General features: G+C 40.9%; 2 protein-coding genes across 3 annotated transcripts; both read left to right on the top strand.

Moving 5' to 3' along the window:
* Positions 1–2,231: 2,231 nt before the first annotated feature.
* LOC129580814 (uncharacterized) lies at positions 2,232–7,346 on the top strand. 2 transcript variants are annotated; one of them, XM_055471496.1, is made up of 10 exons: positions 2,232–2,772; positions 2,924–3,020; positions 3,096–3,295; positions 3,431–5,137; positions 5,233–5,379; positions 5,540–5,800; positions 5,878–6,060; positions 6,193–6,473; positions 6,536–6,612; positions 6,702–7,346. In XM_055471496.1, the coding sequence occupies exons 1-10, from the start codon at positions 2,602–2,604 to the stop codon at positions 7,064–7,066; spliced, it is 3,489 nt and encodes a 1,162-aa protein (XP_055327471.1). In that variant the 5' UTR covers positions 2,232–2,601; the 3' UTR covers positions 7,067–7,346. The 2 variants fall into 2 exon arrangements, with proteins under 2 accessions (XP_055327471.1, XP_055327472.1); XM_055471497.1 differs by lacking the exons at positions 3,431–5,137; positions 5,233–5,379; positions 5,540–5,800.
* A 4,951-nt stretch (positions 7,347–12,297) lies between these two features.
* LOC129580928 (uncharacterized) lies at positions 12,298–19,989 on the top strand. Its single transcript, XM_055471693.1, is given in 29 exon segments — positions 12,298–12,588; positions 12,648–12,798; positions 12,856–13,025; positions 13,189–13,371; positions 13,441–13,482; positions 13,572–13,677; positions 13,751–13,812; positions 13,814–13,852; positions 13,954–14,103; positions 14,227–14,284; positions 14,352–14,544; positions 14,609–14,729; positions 14,853–14,946; positions 15,012–15,100; positions 15,102–15,144; positions 15,202–15,429; positions 15,505–15,941; positions 16,051–16,242; positions 16,315–16,558; positions 16,654–16,740; positions 16,914–17,056; positions 17,141–17,332; positions 17,499–17,635; positions 17,695–17,981; positions 18,186–18,476; positions 18,587–18,744; positions 19,049–19,160; positions 19,278–19,510; positions 19,676–19,989. Coding segments are annotated over 29 exon segments (4,416 nt in total). The 5' UTR covers positions 12,298–12,495; the 3' UTR covers positions 19,757–19,989.
* Positions 19,990–20,231: the final 242 nt, after the last annotated feature.

Below are 20,231 nucleotides of genomic sequence, written 5' to 3'. Positions count from 1 at the left end.
ACTGTAATAGTTAGACTTCGGACATCTATCGTCTGACTATTGACTAACCACCCTCGGATGGCATTTTATCGCTTCAAAACCTCCACGTCATTTTTCTCCAGATACAGTACGGGACGCAATCCTCTGTGCAAACAGCAGACTGCAAAGAATTCATCGAAGTTCGTGTGCTTTTTTATCTTTTGTTTTCTCATCGTTTTCTCATCCTACGCTAAGATTTTTAGGCAGAGTGAGGCAGAAGAGTGATAATTTTTTACCGATCACGTTGGTACATTCAGAACTGAGTCGGTTCTTGAACCATTCGTGTTTCCTCATGGCATCGAAAGTTACGTTTAAGATAACATTGACGTCCGATCCGAAATTGCCTTTCAAAGTGCTATCAGTTCCAGAAGAGACGCCATTTACGGCAGTAGTGAAATTTGCTGCGGAAGAATTCAAGGTGCCGCCTGCTACTAGCGCAGTTATTACTAATGATGGCATTGGAATTAACCCTGCTCAGAGCGCCGGGAACGTTTTTCTCAAGCATGGAAGTGATCTGCGCTTGATCCCCCGCGATCGCGTTGGACATTCCTGATGCATCACTATTTGGCGACACGACTCCGGGAAAAATGTTTTTATCGGGGAATGATAAGCAGAAAAGTTTTCATTATATTTCGTGTAGGCGTTCGCTGTAGTATGTGAAATGAAGTTATTGGTTAATGATTTAATGCCCAGTTGCCACTTAATTGACAAAACCGATATGACATGAGGCTGAGCCGCTGACGACTGCAAATCCCTGTCTCCATTGTCTCGTAATGTTTTGTCGGGTTAATATTACTTAACAGTTAACATCCTTATTATGTTTAGTTATTTATTTATAACAACAATTTTAACTACGAGAACAGTTCCGTGAATCATCATGAGCGAATCGTTGGTGGCGAGTTATTGTATTTAACATGTCTGTTCCATACGCCGACGCGAAAGACTTCATTCCATTAAAGTTTTTATGTCAATTTTCTGGGCTTTCAAATTTTCCATGATGCAGTTACGTATATGTTCTATAACAAAGCATGTTCTATAACAAAGCTATAGAGTTTTTTAGAGATACATACCAATTTCAATTTGTGAGACTACTCACTAATGAAAATGAAACTAATCACAGATTTTTGTAATACATAAATTTAGTCTGGTTCAGTGGGCAACATCACAAGGCAACGAAAGCTCACAAAGTATTCCATTCCAGCAAAAGAGCGATCACAATATACACCTTCCAGTTCCCGAAAGTATCCCGGACCACAAAGAGCTCCAGATGGCCCACATCTACAGGATCAGATAAGTGGGTCGTCGAGTTCCAGAAAATCCACATGATCGTCGTACGTCTTTTGTGAATTCGGCGTATCAACGGATTTTGGAATATTCGGTATCCGGTTGATGCAGTTGAGCAGATCTGTTGCATAACGCTGTTCGTGCTGTTAAAAGTAAATAACATAAACATAAAATTTATTGCGCAAGGCGCCGCGGAAGAGCTAACACGGGATCCGCATTCCGCACCTTACTTGTTAGGGTGTTCACTTTTAAATCTTTAAACAACAATCACTGATTGACAATCAGTACAGTGAAATAATTTTAATACGGGTCAATGATGAAGCAAGCATTGCGCAATATTCATGTGACCATGAAGAAATGCTGTTGGAATTTCCCAGAGGTACGGCTTCCTACCTGCAGTTTTCTCAGCTGTTCCTTAATTTCCTCTCGCATTGACTCAAGAGTACCCTTCTCGATCATTAGCTTCTTCAATTCCGCCAGAAATCTAAGACGATTTCTATCCACGGAGCTGTCGGGAATGGGATCTTCGTCGGCTTTTGATGCACTCATTTTTAAGCAATCCTATGGCAAACGCAAAACGATTAACTAATACTAATAGTAAGCTATTGAGTAAATCCCATTGTTGCAGACTTTCAGATAATCTTCACAAGTCATAACGAACTAATAACTAATCTGTATTATTACTCCAAAAATAGTAGTACACCGCACAGTGCAATAACAATATAACATAACGTTACTGTTATAACCTACTCGTATTACAGTAGAGGCTTTCGGCAAACGACACCGTAACGTACGCGTGTTATTACTATGCGATGAGGCGGAAATTCGATTTATGGCAAGCAATTACATTCGCAGCGTAAAATTAAGCTGTGGCTTGGCTGTCACCAGGCATACTACCTACGGGTGTCAATACTGCCAGAGAAGGGATATTGGTTTTTTAAATTAAATCGAACATTTTTATCTGTTCTAAGGTTCTTAGATTTTCGTTTTCGTATCCTCGTCTTACTTTCAGTTTGAACGTAATTTGATTTCTACACAGAGTTGTAAAGATGTAATATTTCATCTCCTTCCTCTGCTTATCTCTGCCATCTTTCTTGATCAGCTGAGTGGGTTTTGCAGATTGATCCGTGTTGTTAGCTCGGGCATGGCACACACGCCACAGCCGGACGATATCGGCTTCTCCCTTGCGTGTTTTCTGGATGCTGGCTTATTTTGACTTGGTGCTTGCATTCGAGATATCTATTTCCGATCTTAATTTATTCCAATTTATCTGCTGCCTAATAATCGTCAGTGGCCAGTATGGAGGAGCCAAGTGCAGAGTTACGGCCCACAGTTGATGAGTGTGAGTTTATTAGTGACGAAGAATTCTTTTCCTTATCTCACCTTCAGCAAAGCTATTATTTAAAAACTGCACCAGAAGAGCAAGTGAAGCGCATCAAGGAGAAGCGCGCAGAACTGGATTTACAAAAGGTACTACCATGGATTTTGTCCACCGACTGTCGTGTTATTCGATTGTAAATCTATACACAATATTGCTTACTTCTTCACCAGTGCACGGTCTACGGAGGTACTGACAGTATGTTCGAGGTACGATTGCTATTGTACTGTAATATTATTGCAGAAGTCGCAGTACTGTCAGAAACGCTCAGCTAAAAAGAAACTGGACCGAAAACTGGCTAAGGAAAAAATCGAAAAGGAAAAACAATGTGGCATTTTTGGTAAGACAATGTACTGCCTACAATTAAGTGTTCAAGAGAGGTAGTTAACCATTTAAAATCATTTGTCGTTTACAGAAAATGTGGCTCCGTTTGAGAAACTTTTCCTGCATCGATCTCAGCACGTTCATACTGCTTATGCTAAAAAAGTGTCAAAATATTTGGTGCGGATTTTTAAAACCGATTCGGAAATGCTGCAGAAGATGTACGCTGCCGTGGCGACTGGAGATTCGTTAGATACCAGTTGTGTTGCGTGCGGCGACGACCTTTATATCCGAGTAAGTGGTAATTTGCGAGTTTCAAAACCTCATAATTTTGTAAGTGGAATAATATATATTGCAATACTGACAATAAATCTATTCGATCTGATTTTGTTTTATTGTAAACTTAATCTGACCAAAATAATTTTTCAGCACAATAATCGGGAAATTCCGCTGCATCAGGCAGTCATAAGGTCTTTCAGAGGGCCAGGGTTGCAACTTATACAAAGAAAGACGTGTTGCGTGGAAAAAGGCGAAATCTGCATAAATCCTTATCACTACGAGCGGGAATCGGAACCCGTAGTTCGCGGAGGGTATATCTGTGTTGTATTTGGCTGCAGTAATCGCTCTGACAAGTCAAAAGACGTTTCCTATTTCCAAGTTCCGGATAAAAATGATGCGCGGTACAAAGCCTTTTTTGCATTTTGCGGACGCAAAGATTTAGAACAATCTGGCTTTCTCACCAGTCACCACATATGCAGTGCGCATTTTCGTCGAAGTGATATATCTTTACGCGGAAAATACCCGAGAATGAAGCCAACAGCTGTACCAACGAAGCACCCTGGATCGCCATATTTTACTAAAATTTCGCAGAACACCAGACGGGATATTGGTCGATCCACAGCCAAAGAACAGGAAAAGATTATAGCAGGAAAATTCTGGAAAAACCTTTGCGACGCTAGGTATGATCAACTGATCAATCAGCATGGATTTGCTGTTCTGGTTCGCTCCGACAGCGAAATTCTGTTGGGCAAGGTTACCGTGACAGAGCCTGCAAATGAAAATTTTGCGACAGACGCACTTGTTTTACGGATGCGGTCAGACTTGATTCCCGCTGTTTGTTTTAATGGCGTCACCGTGCTAACATCGGATGTGACGGAGTGCATTGGTTGTTCGAATGTTTCCAGCAGTCGTTGTTTGACAAAACTCTTGATGTTTAATTTCAAGGAATTGAAGCGAGAAATTCTGCATCATTGTCGCGCCGTCAACACTAAGTGTGATCAGCTGATGAAGCTGATCAAAAGTGAACCGGAATCCGCCAATTATGATTTTGAAGCTCATGGGGAAAGTGCTGAAGACGAAGAAGCAAGTTCTGAGGAGACTGATTTTATCCTCAAACAGCAAATCCATTCGGTTGCTCGCTTCGCAAAGGAAATAATAAATTCCGCATCCACAAAGTCGTCTCAGCGGCGTTATTCACCATGGATGAAACGACTGTGTGCTGTGGCACGAAATTTGTCATCTGGCTGTTATGGCTTTTTACGCCGCGTTTTAGGTGCAGCTCTACCTCACAGTCGCACACTGCGTGATCACACCGCTCAGTGGGATATTGAGGATGGTGAAGATATTGAGCATATGATAAAACTGGGCGAATTTTGTGAAACTATTCCGGACAGTAATCGCGATGTTAATTTAATTTGTGATGCTACGTATCAAACGGAGCAAGTTGAATACATCAATGGATCGGTGATTGGACTGGCTGAAAACAATGACGAAGTGATACCGGCAAAAAATGTACTTATATTCATTATCCAAAGCGTAGTCGGCAACGTGCGAAAGATAGTATCCTATCACTTTGTCAAAAATTTGAAAGGAAGCGACTTAGCCAAAATATTACTTCGAAATCTTCGGTTACTCGGACAGCATACAAAATTCAGAGCTAATGGACTGTGCTCAGATCACGGAGCTGAGAACGCGGGATGCCGTGGCATACTGGGAGTGGTTGATAATACGTTTCCTTGGCGATTCAGACACCCGCTATTTCCGGAACAGTTCGTAATTATTATTTTAGATATCAGTCATTTGCTGAAACGGATATGGGCGAATATCCTGCGAATTTCCAATGGTGGAAGGTTATGTGTAAGTACGGTGACAATTCTTAATAATATATTGTGTAATTAGTGTTTACATGGTGCATCGTACTACAGTACTATTTCGTGTTATTTTTATGTTAGTTCGGATCCTGGATTTTTGATATCACGTTACTCCAAACACTTTTTGAAATCGAACGATGTTCCCCAGTTAAGTACGCTCCGGATATCACACGAAAAGTTTTGTGGCCGAACACATTTGAAAAAATGTGTACCAGAACGGCGGAAGGTGTAAGTAATTGTTTGTTAATTAAATAATGCAGGTTTTAACGATACGCAAATTTAGAAATTTATGTGAATGGGGCTTTCTGCATTTAGTGGTAGTTACATTACATAGTAATAATTGCACTTAGTAGTAATTATGTCATCTCCTCTTTTTTGGCGTTTTTAGTTGTTCACAGACCGCACAGTTGGGGCGCTGACAATGCTGACAACTCAGTCTCCAGACCATCCGTTGCTTATAAAAATCGCCGAAATTCGGCGAGAGGACGTGAACGCTGTTAGGTTTGGACTGCAAGTAATTTTGAACTTTGCCAATTTCGTTCGGGGCTTTTATTACCCTCTAACGACGTCCTCAATCCAGCAAGCTCAGCGTTTCAGGCAGCCTCTTTTTGAAGTGATTACTCTCAACAATATTGATACGAAATTTGATGTAAGTGTGCTTATTACACTATTATAAATAAACAAAGCTTCCGTTTTTTTCACCGTTCTCATGTTTTTGTTTTTTAGGAGATGTTGGAGTCGTTAAGTGGCATTGGCCCCCACCCTGATTGTATTCTGCAGTCACTTCCCCGGCAAACGTGGTTGGGTTTGAATGCAACTATACATGGAATAAGGGAGATATCACGTATTTCTCTTGAAGCGGGCGCAGAGTACATACTTGCCAGGAAACAATGCAGCGATCCTATAGAAGTAAGTAAATTGTTTAAATTTATCTGAAATTATTGTGTGGATAATAATTTTATGCAACATGTGGCATGAATTTTTTAATTTCTCACACTAATGTTTCAAAATTGTCATGTACACATTACTCAGCTTTTCCAGGAACTGAATGCTGCGATTAAGTTCGGAACGACGAAGCTTACCGCGGCCACAGTACGGCAGAATATTTCTCATATCGAAGCTTACCAGCAGCTTACCGAAAGTCCGAATGTTGGGAGCCGCTACAAAACCCGAAAACGGATCATCGAGATTTCTGATGAGCCGCTGCCTAAGCGTCAGCGCACATCCCGGCACCCACTTCGCGATTATTGTTTTTCGTTTTCAAACGAACTGGAAATTATTCGAGACCCCGAGCCCTGTCCTGTTGAAGACAGGACGGAGAAGTATGGTAGCGTTGATTTTTTAAATGCTTTAATTGATCTCCGGTTTTTTTTTAATTTTAAAGGTTGATGCGTGAAGACAGAAAGCTGTGGATTTGTTCGGAAATGCTACAGATTGTGCTGTGCCCTTGGGAAACTTTAGGTAAACCGTGAATTTTATAGCTAAAAAGAATGATTATTATTAAAATCGTTTTCATGTCGGTCTGTGATGATTGCCTTATCTGATTTCAGACGATACAAATACTGATGCTGGTTTGGCTGGACTGTTTAACAACGCGATTGCTGACGTTACCGCGGCGCTAGCTAGAACTGCGGACCAAAAGTCGAAATGTGATAGTTGTCGTGGACAGTTAGTGGAAGTTTTCTCCTCAGGAAGTGAGCTACCTGGTGCAGCTTATGTTGGTGCAAGAAGCCGCGCGGAGTATGGTGGGCTTTGTTTACCACGAAAGCAAGCATTTACCCTCTGCTCTCGCGCTTACACTTTATTTATAAAAGTAACAGAGATTCCAGCGTTTGTGAAAAGTAAATCGCATTTAGCGGTGATACTCAAATTGATGCTCTTAAAAATGAATCTGAGTGATTTTCACCCGTTGTAAGATCTTTGTCCCTGTAAGTCTTATGTAGAGGTAGAATATAATCTGTTGCGCAAGGTATTTAATTTACTGTTCAAAAATTATGTTAAAAACAAACGTGATGACTTTTTTGATTATAAGTTTGGAAAAAAGCGACCGGAAAAAATGTCTGAACAACCTGCCAAATTGGCAAAGTTGAAACAGAATAAAAAAAGAGGTTAAGTGGGTTCGATTGTCTATCGATGCAGGTGCGGTAGATATAATGCCGCGATAAGATAGGGAGCTTCGCGTGGAATGAAAATTATGGTACTACTGAGAAATGAAAAAAACGTCGGTATACTATAAGCAATTTATTACGAAAATAAAATTCGGCCAGCCTAGCAATTCATAGCAGATGAAACTTTCAGTTGAAAATGTCAACACCCGTAAGTAGTGTGCCTGGTGACAGCCAAGCCACAGCTTAATTTTACGCTGCGAATGTAATTGCTTGCCATAAATCGAATTTCCGCCTCATCGCATAGTAATAACACGCGTACCCGTAACCATCCCTTAACCATCTCTTATCAAGTCGTGGTAGACCGCCATGGAGGTGGCAGTGTATGAGACACTCAGCAAAATCGCGCTGCTGACTTCTAAGTGCCTTCAGGTTTTATTTTTTCTCTCGCACTACATGGCACGACATCAATCGAAAAAATTATATTTGTATTCAATAATGTTTTCTGTATTATAAAAAAGCACATATAGTGCAATTTGATTGCACAAATGTTAAGGGGAGTCGTTGGAAGTCGACCACCATACGACGCGTTTGTATGGTATCCGCACTTACCATACGCTCGCACTTAACCATACAGTATGGTTAGTGTATGGGTATGGTTAAGCGGAGCGTTTGCCGAAAGCTTCTAGTGAGCAACTGCTCCACTTAACCATAGCCATACACTTAACCATACTATATGGTTAAGTGCGAGCGTATGGTAAGTGTGAATACCATACAAACGTGTCGTATGGTGATGGACTTTCAAAGGCTCCCCTTAACACCTGCCCAATTTAACTTCCCCAGATATACACTTTTTGAATAGAGAAAACATTTTTGAATGTAAATGTAATTTTTTGGAAAGAGATCGTTTCACGCAGTGCGAGAAAACAAATTAAATCTGAAGGGACCCAGAGTCAGCTATGCGCCTTCGCTGAGTACTTTGTACACTGCTACCTCGATGGCGGTCGTCCAACTACACGATAAGGGATGGTTAAGGTATGGTTATGGTGTTTTCTGCTCAAAGCCTCTAGTAGCTACGTTTTCTACATTAGAGTATTTCTTACTTACGTACAATCAGAGCGCAGTCGTTGATATTAGTAACTTGTTGTAGTTCAGGGAGCACTATATTTTCTGTGAATTTATTATCTTACAATTATCAATAGATTCATATATCCTTACGTCCTTATTTTTTGGAAATTATCTCCTAAATCAAGATCGATTTTTTCAATAAGTTGATAATTTTATAAAATAGAGCATTGCAGAAACGTTCCTACCTTTATCTTCAAAAAAATTTTGAGTTTTGAAGGTTTAGAAAAATTTTAGAAGTTGTAGTACTTAACGATAGTTAGTACTTAAAGGTTGTTACTTTTGGAAATTATCTCCTAAATCAACTTTGATTTTTCCATTAAGTTGTTAATTTTATAAAATAGAGCACCATTCAAAGCTTCCTACCTGCAACTTGGAAAAAAAATTTTGGTTTCCGAAACGTTTTCAAAAACCCTTTCAAACTTCCTGTACTTAGCGTTTCAAGTTCATAGAAATTTCCAGTAAATTCTGGAAACGTATCGAATAAGGAAATACAAGTTTCGCAGCTTAGCAACCTAACTACAGATCTGTATAGTTATTTAAATTGTCAATTCCATCAAAATTATAATTTTTTTTAAATTCTTGAAACCTTTAAGGTGCTTTTAAAACACGTTCGGATACATCCAAATACTTAACTATAAATATTTCCATCAAAGTCGCCTCCAAAGCTTTTACATTTCAAGAATTTCTAAACATTTCTAAATATTTCGACTCGGCCCCGCGCAGCGGGGCCGTTACCTCTAATTTTTTGAGCCTCCAGAGTTTCGAAATTTTAAAAATGTCTAGGAATGTCTGAGTACCTCAATATCTCACGGTCTTAATTGTCTAATTTATATGTAATTTCTAAATATCTAAATGCCGGTTCGCGGTCTGTTTTTGTATTCACTCTCGTACGGCTCTGTGATACTGGTGACAGCTTGGGCATTCACTAACCTCGAAATCTGCTAAATATGTATTTATTTTATTTTGATAAATACTGAAGAGCTTGACTGATGGCTGAAAAATCTTACAATTACAGTAGTAGCAAATGAGGTCACCTTGGGTGTGATGTGAGGTCACCTTGGGCGACCGTTAACTGTTCCCCACAAGTTTCCATTAATTCTGCGCTGAAAAATGGTTTTTTATGGGCATCGTGTAAATGATCCCACTCTACCATTTTATCACTGTTTAAATATTATCTGTCGTACCAAAAATTCAAGTTTTCAGTACTTTAGATCGGCAGTATAAAGTTCCATTAAAAACGTTAAAAAGAACCATGAAAAAAAAATTACGGAGGCTTTCACAGTTTTCATAAAACTGGTCGAATTTAACCGGAAAGCTTGAAAACCAATAAACTTTCCACATTTCTAAATGTTTAAAATATTTTCGTAGCTGGCCTCGCAGAGGTTTTATATTTGAAATATTTCTCAAAATTTTTTTACTGCTGTTACGACGTACGAGTATATTTTGTATTTTTTTCATCCTTCCATACCTCAAACAAAGCTGGTCTGGTAGTACTAGCCAAACTACTTGTATTACCATTAGTTACTGTTAGTACTTTCTGTTTGTATCTTAATATTTTACTACCTCCTATACATAGTAGTGACCATAGCAGACATTTGGAGGAAAAGTCATTTTAAGGGCAGTCATTTTAAGAAAGTACATAGTAAAGGAGAACAAATAGTAGTAAAGCAAAGTACAGGACATAAAAAGAACTTAACCTGTAATGACAAAAAATACAAGTTTCACGCTACCGAATTTTTTGAAATAGTATTTAAGTAAGCCTTCAGACCGCTACTGGTCTCTATCCACCGCTACTGGCCTTTATTGGCGTTTATCCAACGCTATTAGCCTTTATCCACCGCTACTGGTCTCTATCCACCGCTACTGGTCTCTATCCACCGCTACTGGTCTCTATCCACCGCTACTGGTCTCTATCCACCGCTACTGGCCTTTATTGGCCTTTATCCACCGCTATTAGTCTTTATTCACCGCTACTGGTATCTATCGGCCTTTATTCACCGCTACTGGTCTCTGTCCATCGCTACTGGCCTTTGTCTACCGTTACTGGCCTTTATCGACCTTTCTCCACCGCTAATGGCGATTATCCACCGCTACTGTCCTTTATATGCAGCTAATAAAACTTTGAATGCAACTGACTGCCTTTACATGCCGCTACTTGTCCCTTTATTCAATAATGCCAGAACGTTTTATTACAAGAAGTAAATCGCCAAATAAAAAAATAAAAGGCACTAGACATACAAACCAAAAGAGTAAATGTCGCGTAAAATGTGACTCTAAAAAGCATTACATCTGCGCCGCCCGTTGAAATGAAACAGTTCCTTTTCTTCCGTTAAAGACCGTTCGACTACAGAATTATGAATCTTAACGAGTCTGTTTATGAAAAATTCTTGACGATGTTTAGTCATCATGAAAGCGCTCTGTTTGTACTTTCCGAATTTAGAGAAAATTTGTTCACAAGTTTTCAGTGTTGAAGGTACAATTCTGTCCGTGAAATTTCGATAGCTTTGACGGGTTGTACTGCTCTTGACAGTGGCGAATCTAGGCGGGCTTCGCGGGGGGGCTAGAGAACTCATACCAAGGGGGGAGTATTCTCTCGGTTTTTTGGCGACCTCTGCCGAAAAAAAATTTGCAATGTACCCCCCTCTTGAGAATTTTTTTCACATCCGAGTTACGGGGGGCATTAGCCCCGGGAGCACCCCCTTAAATTCGCCACTGGCTCTTGACAAGTTTTCTTGTGATTTCCTATGTGGAATCGGTCAATAATTTTGACTGCGTTCCTCCATAAATTCGCTCCATTGCCGGTAAACGGTAGATCGTTTCTTGCTTGCAGCAATCCATCAACGTGGCATATGTCATCATATGCTAAAACAAACTTTTTTCTTTCGTCTTCGCTCCATTTCTCGTCATCTCCAATTTCCAATAGTAAATAATGTGTCATGGAATAGAAAACTTGCGATGACGATTCTGACCTTAAAAAAATTCGTAAATTACGCTTATAAGTCTTTAGATAAACTTGTCTATAAACTTAAAATGGGATTTACCCGTAAAGCGGACGTAAGTTTTCAGGATTCGGCAATCGCGTCCCAGATCCTACTCTACCGTATTACCTCTGAGATATTCCACGGTTTCATCCAGGACAAGATTTAGCAAGGCATCGTACCCTTTTAGCACCCCACTGGCTTCGCGACCACCAACGAATTTGACATGTATTATTTTGTCCAGATACCGACCCAATTCAAACAGTGTTTCTTTAGGTCTGCGTTTTTCTGGCTCGCCGCCGCGATTCTGCGCATGCGCGCTGGATCCTGGAGGCGCCGATGGTGCCGACTGAAATTTTAACTTATTGTTTATACAGCTGACTCAAGCAACCGATAGAATGGTAACGGAACCATCACCAACAATGCACTAGATCTATTTCCGCAATTTTGAAATCGTCACAACTTAATTCCCCCTTCGGTTAGGATGCTTACTTGAGGCTTTGACATATTGGCCACTGCGAACAACGAAAGGCAAGGCGACGTTATTCAAACGATTTTTTCCGCTGCAGCACCAGAAATCTGGCCACGAGAGACTGAGTAAAGGTCAGAACTTCCAGAAAATATAACTTTTCAGAAAAAAACGCCTTCACGTCTTCACTAACTCCATTTCTGTTTTGGTCTTTCTGTTTTCATAATAAATTTTTGTTTTGGTCTTTTAATTTTTAGCCGAAAGTAGTATGGACCATACTCGTACCTTTAATAATTGTGGTATACATAGTACACAACATACATACCGACGCGATGACGAATTGACGACGGCGAAAACAGCAAACTATGCAAGTAACAACTCTCCCAGTGGGGATTCCTCTATGTCAAAGCCCGCAATATTTTGTGATTTACTGTTTCTACATGTTTTACGGTTTTACCGTTTTATGAGTTTTATCATGAACCAGCAGCTCTTAAAAGTGGCAAAATTATTTACGTTTGAGGTTTCTGAATCCTCATCTGTTTTTCTTCTCTTCTAGACCCTATCCAGCCTTAAATTCCGAGATGTGACGCTGCTTAACTTTGTCGTACTTTAATTACTGTTAAACGCTGGAGCGCTAATTCTACGTTTGCGAGTGCTCAAAGTCATGGCTCGTCCGTCGGGGATTCTAAGACAAGATTCCAGGAACCGTCGAGCAAGTCCTCTGGATCGCGGAATCAGCATTGATGACCCACAAGCAGTGAGTAGGGCGACGTAATCAAGTATCTGTACGGTTTCTTAAGGTTGCCGTAATTTTAGGATTCCTTGCACCGTCTGCTACGCCGTGTCGGTGAAGAGCAGCAGCCAGAAGCCACTGCTCTGATAGAGACATTACGCCAAATTTCCCGTTCGATTACTAACGACGATCTCGCTAAGCTGGTTAACAACTACCTTCGATCAAGACGCTCGAGTATGGCTAAACGCGTCTTTGTAAAATTTCGTCGGAGTTGAAGCTTTGGCGTTTTAGGGATTCTGAGCTATGAAAATTTTTTTCGGGCGTTGAGCGATTTTCGACATAAAATATGGAACGGTGCGTCTCTCGGATGGCGGTCGCGCACAGAGGGCGAAGAGTGTTCTCCCGAAGACTACGAAACATTTGACGCACTGGTGGAACTCATTGGAAAAATTGCCGAATATGTAAGTATGTTTTAGTTTTTGTAAATGCACTGAAAATATCGCTGCTGCCAGCAGCTTACCGATTTCAAATATGCATGGCATAATTAATAAAAATAAACACTCGTATTCATTCATTGATTGTGTTTTTCGTAAATCTAAATCTTGCACCGTCTTTTCGCGATAGGATGAAAGCAGCAGATTACATATCGCCGACAATCCCGATTGGAATCATCCACTGCATATTCTAGCTACCCTGGTTAGCTGTGGAATTCCCACGACGATGAAAGCTACAATTCTTCTTACGCTGGCGTCTTTCGCAAAGTCCACAGGACCTGCTACACTAATATGGCAGTACATGGGTGCAGTGGTGAGAAGTTTTTGTTTCCGTACACTAGTACGCTGCGCTGTTGGTTTAAGTGTCTTTAATATTTTTCAGTTGGCACCTTTAACAGTCGCGGGTCCTAAACAAGGTTTAAAGGTAAAGTAATCAAATGTCTACGGTTTAAAAAACGTAAATGCTGCGCCTGCAGTCGAAACTCTCCATGTTCTCCATTGCCGTCTTTGTAGCTAGAGCTAGAAGAAATGGAAGTGCGCTATCGTGAATATCCCGTGACGAAAGCTATAATTCTCCTCATGTTGCGCATTTTTGGCAGCTTATCCGATCATGCATTAGGTACAACGATAGTTTGGTTCTTGTATAATTCCTTGCACAGCGAATTGCTGCGTTTATCATCGGTGTCTTGTAGCTCCCGATTTCCTGCAACAGTTCCAGGAGTTCACTTCATACATTCATGAAGCTGTTTTTTCCTAAAGTGGATGAAAGAAGCTTTTCTACCCCCCAAGAGCATGTAAGTGCGCAACGTTATAGCAGCTACTCGTTACCCATGTCTAAGATGATGTCTTCTCTGCGCTCATATCCCGGGCTAATATTTGTGTTCTTTGATTGTAGTTAGACGTCTTGCTATCCTGTTTGCAACTTTTTGAAAAATGTCTCACATCTTTGAATGAACTGAGCTTCGTCATCATTCCGGCGTTAACGACGCATCCTGGTTACGTTCTGCGACAAAGGATTTTGGAAGGGCATACTTTTTTTGATAAAGTATGGAGCTGGGTTACTTAAAATAATAAATGTCCGATTTATTCGCAGTATGTGAATAAATCATGCGTTCTTTGGTTATTTTAGCACGTACTAATTTTAATAAATCGGATGTCTGTCTTACAGTTGCTGAACTGGTTGTCTGTTTGTTCGGAAGAGTACGATAAAAGCCACAGCGATGGAGGTAAGAAGTCCATATTTGAATTATTTTAACTTCGGTACTTCAGTGTTCGAATTTTTTTTACGTTTAGTTCACCGTCGCTTGGAAGATGTTGTCTCCTGCATTCTTAAAATATTCTGCAGTGTGATCCATAACCATGATGGCTTTTTGAATTTCCTCAAACAGCACGACCGCAATGCTTCGGCTGTAGGACTGGACACGCTCATTGCTACGACCATCAACAACCGGTCTGCCAGAAAGGATTTTATTTTCACTTTCATGAAGTATGCTATTACGTAATTCAGTTTTGAATTCAGCTTGCTTACCTCGATTATTTTTGCTTTTCAGATTGTTAAAGTACAGATCGAAAAGGTTGAGCATCGCTCAGTTGGCTCTGGAAATTATCAGTTTCGTTACTTGTCGAGTTCAAGACCATAAGGACTGGATCTCTGTGCTGTACTACGATGAGGTCAGGTCAACGAAAATTTAGTGCATTTTAATACTTTAGTTTGTACTGAAAACTGTTAACATTTTGGATGATGACGTAAAAGAACTCCTTACGTTGTGAATTCGGTCAGTTTGGGTATTTTAGGGATTGTACAATACGGTGATTGCTAACTTTGCCGGCTGTATTGTGATCGATCCGGAATCTACTCAACAAGAAAACAGGCGCTTGGAATCTGTCGGTATATAATCGCTAGTTAATCCGCATTATTTATCAGATATATTTGCCTTAATATTTTTGCTTTAGAATCTGTCAAACTGGTGCAAGACGCCCTAAAGATGATTCTAGGAAATCTAAAAAACTGCTCATTTCCAAATTTGGCGCAAGTGCTGTTGGGGTTTTCCCCTTCAAAATGGTTCGGTACAACCGTCGTCACTCGGTAAAAATGACTGAGGCTAATTTATTGCGAGTGTGAACTTACTCTGTTTTCTACTAGGAAAAAACATTTCCAGTGCTGCACTACCACGAATATTCGAGCTTATCGAACCTGGCAGAGTATTATTTGAACTCATTCCGACAGTAACTGAAACAGCTCTCGACATATTGGATTTTCTGTGCCAAAAGCAAGCTACCGGTGTTTACGTGCTTCGCTACCTAAGAAATGATTGGGCTGGTGATTTATGTGTGGAAAAGCTTCTCGGCCAGCTTCCGCTCGTCGACAATGGTAATTTTGTATGGAAATGAAAAGTCAAAGACTGTCTTAAGACATTCGTGTTTTTCGATTTTTTTTATTACGCAGGTGATAATGCGACCCATTCACTGCTTCGTCACCAGAAGGCCATTTTACATATCGTCGCCAAAGAGATCCGTATCCTAATCGATGAATATATGATCCCATCTGCCAACGTATTGATATCTCGGTTATGTTCTTTCCCCAGTACTGCAGAAAGTGGTATGTCGACGTCGGAACAGGTTAACAGACAGCAGGAATTCAATTCTTCCATGGCATGCCAGCTTCTGTCGGTGGTCACGCTATCCCTGCCTCCACCGGCATCGGTGCGCTCCTTAAATCTGGAGTTTTTGGACTATGCTAATGTAGAGGACGCCTTGAATTCTTCTCGCATTACCACAGATGACGGGCATGTGCTCCATGATGCATCTTTAACGCTGATGTATCTTCGGGAACTGCTCCACGGATACGAAGAAAACGGAATGGGTCGAGCTGATATGGTTCACGTACGTCATGAAAGCACTGTATTAAGACTAGATTCAGTGCTCCACAGTGTACCCTGTGTTCCACTGTTCATGATCGGTATTTGGGTGAATTGGTTGACGCTGTTTATAGGACTTCAAAACGATTTGTGACTACATCGAGCAAGAGACGTTGCAAGTGGGATTGATACGGGCTCGAAGAGACTGCTATGAAGCGTGGACTGTTTTGATTAGCGTTATCGTGGAGAGTTTGGGTTGGGAATCCTTCCCATTTCCATCTGTACCATCGTTCATGATCCAGCTAAGTGCACTCCTCAGTAAAGAGGTGAGTCCATTGAGCTCTCTAATAGATGTTAATAGCCTACGGTTCGTAGATCATCCTGTTTTCTTCCTACAGATCGCTGCTGGAATGCCGGCTTCAGAAATGATTTTGTCATTTGAGACAGTATTTTCGCTGCTGTCAGCCTTTGTACGCTTCTCTGGACCGGTGCGACGCGGTGCGAGTAATTGGGATAGCTTCAATGTCGAAGGCTTTGCCATGAAAGCGTTACTTGTGGACTACAAAAGCGTTATTTTGCGTACATCAAGTACATTTATCACGGAAGTAATTGGAAACTTGAGTATTGTGGCACTGAGGAAAGGTAAAAACAACTCATTCTGCATTCTCGGTCGTTTATTGTGCAAATCGTCGTGCAGTATATCGGCGGCCTTCTTTCATCGTTGAATTTTTTTGTAGCCTCAACAGTTATGGAGAAACAATACTGTTGTGTTAACCTGCTCCTTTTACTGAAATGGGCCGACTGGGACTACGCAAATTATGAAGGTATGCGGTGGAGTGCGTTCTCACTTGCATGTTAGCGGTAACTGCACTTGTTGATAGTTGTTGTTCCACAAGGCACAAGTACATGTATCTTTGGTTGGAGTAGACTGTTATCATCGTCGGTATAATTACCTATTTTTTGCCGTGGTTTCGGTATATCTTTTTTCTTTAAACAGATGCTAGCGCGGGGTATTCCCAAAGTGTCCAGACCTCTGCAGGAGCAATACGCAGCCATGTGCGAAATGCATTCTCAGGACACTTTGATGAGTTACTTAGGCTCCTGCTAGATGGATTAATATCCGTAAATGGACCCAGAGAGGTATGCGACCTACATTTCCCACAGTGGCGATATCTCGTTCTTTATTTGTCTGCCGGTATTCATCCTTAGCTTTTTGTCGAGTAGGCCACCATTGTCCAGACTTTAAACGCGCTGTGGAAACTGTTCGAGTTGGAGGGCAATTTCTTCACATATGGAAACTTTTCTGTTCTGTCTCAAATGATGACGACCCTTGCCAAGGATAATCAGAAACTTGCCCAGTGTATCGCTGCCCAGACGGATAACGACGATGTCCTTGTGAGCTTTGAGACGAAAATGGTAACGCTCCTTAACTGTTCTTGCAGCCGTTGGGTTTTTTCACTCCGGTTACCTACCCCGGTATTGGTTAAGTCGCATGGTTAATGGATGCTTTTACCGATAACGATTGTGGATGTAAGTCCTAACTGCAGTATTTGTAGTCTTTGCATACTATTAAATCTTGTAGAGCGCGCTTATTTCTTGGATTTCATCTCCGCGAACTCAACTTTCTGACCAACATGAATCTGCGCCTTTCCATACTGCAGTTCAGACTATTTTGCTTTTTGATGTGATGCGCGCGTTGAATGTGATAAAAGACGCCAGGTAATGGTTGTAAGAGTGAATTTTACGTTGGAAAATAAATTCTCTGCATGCGGTTGTAGAAATTCCCTGAACCCAGTCCAGCGAGCTTGGATTGCCGGCACTAGCTCGTCGGTCTATGGCTATTGCATTCGCATCTTTCGTAAAATTGTGGATTTCCTTATTGCTGTCTTACACCAAGCCCGCCTGCGACCTGCATTTCGACATCTACTTACGAAAGTTTATCAGTACGTCGAAGTATACGGAGTGGTTTTATCGGATTTTCTTCGGGAACCTTCTGATACTGACGATCCTGCGTGGGACGATATTGACCGCACTGTGGAACTGATTTCTTTGGTCGGCCGTCAGGGTTAGTATTTATTCATGGAGTTTATTAATAGCTATCAGAATAATTATAAAGTCGACCTGTGTGGTTTTCTTTTTTATTAATGACAGCACTAAATGTGTTATTTCAAGCCGGGATGTTTTCCTTAAAACTGCGCGCTTACACTGATAGGGTAACTACATAGTAGAGCTTGTGTAGAACTGTAATCATTTGCGTGCATATTTACAGGTTTCTCGCAAAAGCTTGCGGACCCGACGTGCACAGAAATACCAGCGGAAATGTTTGCTATCGAACTGAAACTTAGCCGTTTACTTCAGAATTTAAATACGTTGGTACTGCCGCCTCCCAAAGGAAATTATAAAGATTATTATCAATCTTCCCGCCGACGTTCGCGCTCTTTACGACTTACTGGTAACTTGCTCAGATATCTCAGGCAGATTGTATTCGATGGTTCCGGCATTATCAACGCAAATGCTATTCGTCCCGTTTTTGCTCGGTCCAACGTATTTGGCCGAAAAGGTAATGTTCCAGAAATTCAGTGTAAAATTTTGCAAATTTCAAACTTTCAACGTTAAACGCAGTAAGAGAGTTTTGATAATACTAATGTTAATCAAATCTTGCTATTCTAGAACTAACAGTTGGAACGGTTACATTGTCCTACGGAGATTTATTGGAACATATTCGGTCATTTGGCCAAGCCGTGCTGGATCGGTTAAAAGTGTTCGAGGACATAAGGATGGTTGGTCAGCGAAACAGTGGTTCTATCTCAGAAAGCGATCTGAAATTGGTATGCCACTTTTACAGAGAACACAGCAGAACTGCGACTCTAGCTACTTTAAAGTGATCTTTCTTATAATTGACTTCAAGAAGTAAAAACGTTACTAAATGGACGGTTAAATTATAAACTGATTTTTAAGGAAACAGTTCGGATAGCTGTCGCTCACAGTCATAGTCAAAAATATGGAAAAAGGTTATTCTGCAAACGATTTCTTGTTGTAAAATTGTGTGCTACTCTGCATTTTGCCTGATTTGAAACCATTTCCAAGATAATCAGTAAACTTAATTTGGCTGCGTTACAATGATTTTTGTAGGTCCTCGATTCGGATCTTCTTCCAGCTCGACGAGAAGATAGGGAAAACTTCTATAGACTGTTCATAAAAGAGCAAGAATGTGATATTATGGTGGAAGTTCGACAGCTTTTAAGTGGGTTAATGATGCAGTTACCTGTAACTTTTGAATTTTTGTTGAGATATTTTCATTGGTTAACGCGCTTACTAAATATAGATGTGGTGTTTGTGTACAACTTTGTTCACTTTCTAGATATCGAAGAATGCTTGCTAATGATCTTGGTGACTCACCTGGAGCACGTGTGCAGCGTATTCCTAGCAGATGCACAGCAAACTCCGCTTCCGGCCAGTATGCGCCGAGCCCTGCTTCCCGCTCTGGAGCAGGAAATGCCCACGACACCGTATGATGAATATCGTCATTTTAAGACCAATGTGCGCGAGTTCATTACTGACGACTTCCTGGCACCGCTGGCAGACTTGTATAAGGTGTGTGGATGTTAACTAGACTTGACGCTTGTTAAACAAAAGGATCTTTCGCGTTCGCGCATTATATCGTATTGTACATTACTCAAGTTCACATTGCATGACTCCACTACAATCAGAACGTAATGTTGTGCAGTGTGTTTGAGCGTGAGGTCTTCCATTTCGTAGGTGATTGGCGGTGATAACAACAAATTCCTCGGATTGTACCTTGGACGCCTGATGGATGTCGTTGAACTAGCAAGTAGTTAGCAGTATTGAAATCGGAATGGTTTTACATGTCTCGTTTTTATATGTTTTTGTAATGCCACGGTTTAGTTTGACATGTTGCGAGAACTGTCCAGAAGCGTGCTGTGAAATACTTGGGAAATTTGTGAGATTGGTGGGATTGTTCGTGCTGACGTATTAGGGTTATCCAAAACGTTTGGAAATTCCGAAATTAAATATCATTATCAAAAACAGCTGTGTTTAAGAAAATTATAACATTGGCAGTGATACTGTACAGACAAGCTGAGAACGGACTCAGAAAGTCTATACTTCCGAAATCAAAATAAATAATAATTTATATAGTTTTAATAAGTACGTACAAAGTCGCGAATCTCGCAAGGTGCTCACGTATGTAGCGGCCATGGTATCCAAAGAACCGTTACAAACCGGCAGCAGGTCTTGTAACCGGGTAAGCGGCTTGCGGGAGTTGCTTACGGTTAGCGCACCACCACAGCGCGAA

Source organism: Paramacrobiotus metropolitanus, unplaced genomic scaffold (assembly GCF_019649055.1).
Source record: "Paramacrobiotus metropolitanus isolate TYO unplaced genomic scaffold, Prichtersi_v1.0 Parri_scaffold0000005, whole genome shotgun sequence".
Lineage (NCBI taxonomy): Eukaryota > Metazoa > Tardigrada > Eutardigrada > Parachela > Macrobiotidae > Paramacrobiotus > Paramacrobiotus metropolitanus.
This window is presented reverse-complemented; position numbering and strand designations above follow the sequence as displayed.